This window comes from Cynara cardunculus, unplaced genomic scaffold (genome assembly GCF_001531365.2).
Source record: "Cynara cardunculus var. scolymus isolate 2C unplaced genomic scaffold, CcrdV1 Un_Scaffold_2549, whole genome shotgun sequence".
NCBI lineage: Eukaryota > Viridiplantae > Streptophyta > Magnoliopsida > Asterales > Asteraceae > Cynara > Cynara cardunculus.
Genome location: NW_020201130.1, coordinates 1 through 2670, shown reverse-complemented (window position 1 = coordinate 2670; position 2670 = coordinate 1). Strand labels below are relative to the sequence as shown.

The following is a 2670-nucleotide window of genomic DNA, read 5'->3' as shown; positions in this document are numbered from 1 at the left end:
TATGGGATGAAATCGGATAGGGATGAACGAGTTTAAGAGTTTTAGCCAAATGTTTTATAATATAGTATAGATATATATATATATTGTGTAACTGTATATATATATATATATATATATATATATATATATAGTATAATACTTTTGCATAAGATATTATTGTTTCATCATATACATATATATAAAAAGTTAGGCTACATATAAAGCATTTTATTAAGACCAATGATGTATGAAATTATATCTTGCATGAACTTCTCATGAACTTTCGATGAATTGCATTATTTCCTTTAAAAAACAAGTTTAAATTAATTTCAAATGTCCATCATCCATCGACAATTACGAATTTTTCCATCGATTTTGGACAAAAAGCATTTTGCCATTTTAGAAAATATCCATTAACTCTAAAAAGTAATAAAAAATTCATCGAAAATTCTAAGACATTTCCAATGGATTTTCGATTGAATACATTATTTGATTTAAAAAACAAGAATCGGAGGATCTATAGCTTTGATGCGCCTCGAGATGAAGATGACATCGAGTGTGATGGCAAAGCAGGAGAAGCTTGCTACGTAGGATGTGCACATGTTGTCGTAGGTGCAAACGTAGTATGTATATGTTTCATTTTCACTTTATAACCCCCACATTACATTTTCTACTGTAGACTTCTCCGTGAAGAGTTGTCAAAAATGACCTTTTCCAACTGAAATTTCCATAGATAACACCCCATTTTTAATAATGTTTTGTAAGTAAATTAATTATGTGAAAAAAGTTGACATATCTCAAAAAGCATGTGTTCTCATTTATATATAGTAATTGTATGTACAGTTGTGTAATTATTCAAAAAGATATCAATTTTTTTAATTGTTTCTTAAATAAACTAATGTCTTTGATGGATCACCTATGGATATGCCCTCAGCAATAGTTAAGGGGTCTCATCAATCCGTTGCTAATGGGACTTCAGAACTCCACCAATATCCCCTCGGTGTTATTCCCTTCTCCAATTTGTCCGTGTTACTCCCTTACGCAATCCGCTAGTGAATGCATCATTCCGTAATCCCGTAAGTGATATCCCTGTTTAGCAATATCTTGGTGAATAGAATTTATCCCATGTCCTTCGTTACATTAGCAAGCCACTTGAGATACATCCTTAAAGGGATCCGTATGTGAAAGTTATTTTCACCAATGGATCATTGAACGATGTCATGTTCACTGAAGGATTATGGAAAGAACCCGTGAAATTCTTCTACATTATAGTGAGTGTTCTGTTATCCACATAGTGGTACCGCATTATATAAATTATTAAAAATGGCCATCGCAATTCTAAAATTTGTCATAAAATGGTAAGCATTTTCGTTGATAAAAACAACGCGTGTCCGAATTGTATAAATTCAAATGGACTTAAAACTATTTCAAATGGAGAGGTTTTTTTTATACATGATGTGTTGCACACATATTAGTTAATTAGACATTCAATATTAATTAAATCGGGGGGAAAATTTAGCCCTTTTTTTTATATCAAAACTCAAACATTTGAAAGATGCATTAACTTTTCTCCTTCACCTTGCAAATTTCTCTGCTCACGTCAAAAGTATATATATATATATATATATATATAGTGTTGTGGATGGTACTAAACTTCCATGCTAGTAATCTCTATGCTACAAAGCTTCTTCATCCGTAATGTTGTAAATACAACATTGACTTTATTAACTCCTCAAAATAATACCTACAGAAAACAACAAGTTAATGCAAATGAAGTTTTTCTGGTGAACGTTTGACAGTTTTCAGAGGGGAGGATGTTAGGGTGGCAGCACGCGTGATGATTGGGAACTTTGCTTCTGCTCCAGACTGTGTGCCCTTTGGAACTATAGATGACGAGGTCGGTGATGCAGCAGCTTTAGCTACTAACCCCTGTGGTGCAGTTGGTGGTGATGGTGGTTCAACGACGTTAGTTCCTGCAAGAAGAGGTGGGATTGCGGTAGGTTGAGGTGGAGGTCTTTTTGTTGTGGCTCGAAATCTTGGTGTAATAAGCACTTGACGTGGTGGTGGCGGTGGTGGGGCTTGATGAGGCTGCAGTGTTGGTGAGGCTTTAGGGTGAACGATGTGGGGTAACCGTGACATGGCCGCTTGGAATTATGATCATGTTTATAAAACAAGAAGCAATTAAATCAATCAACTTTATTCCTTAATTAATGAATTAGCATGTGATTTTGAATTGCATATTCCTACATCTTTATTATTGAATTCTATCATTTTTTATAGATTAATATTGCTTCTATTGGAACTACTTTATGACGTGCCGGATAATCTCCTAGATATACACGGGATATTGATAATTTTGTTTAAAGTGTATTCTTTTATTTTGAATGACGGTTTGGTCTTGCCCTTCATCATGTTGGTTTTCACTTAATTAATTGTGGACGAAGACAACCACCAAAATTGGCGTTCGCCATAAATTTTGTGTTATTCGACGTACTTCAAAGAGTGGTGTTACTTCTTAGTGGTCCTTTTCTTGGTCGTTTAGGTTGCCTCAAATTATGCCAAGGAATCTGACCCAAAATGTGCTCTTCTTAACTTTTTCAACCGTTGTTATGTTGTCTCATTTAGATTTTCACTACAAAAATGCTGGGTATCAGCGAGGGAAAATTCCCTCGCTGATCCGTCGCTGAAAGT

At 34.5% G+C, this 2670-nt stretch overlaps 1 protein-coding gene across 1 annotated transcript in view; it reads left to right on the top strand.

Annotated features, from left to right (window-relative positions):
- The window catches only part of LOC112503119 (vegetative cell wall protein gp1-like), a gene marked incomplete at its 3' end in the record, with an annotated part of 10146 nt that extends 8171 nt beyond the window's left edge, over positions 1 to 1975 (top strand). Inside the window, exon 2 of the mRNA XM_025107187.1 lies at positions 1779 to 1975. Coding sequence (XP_024962955.1) covers positions 1779 to 1975 — 197 coding nt within the window. The remainder of the gene's footprint in view (positions 1 to 1778) is intronic.
- Positions 1976 to 2670: the final 695 nt, after the last annotated feature.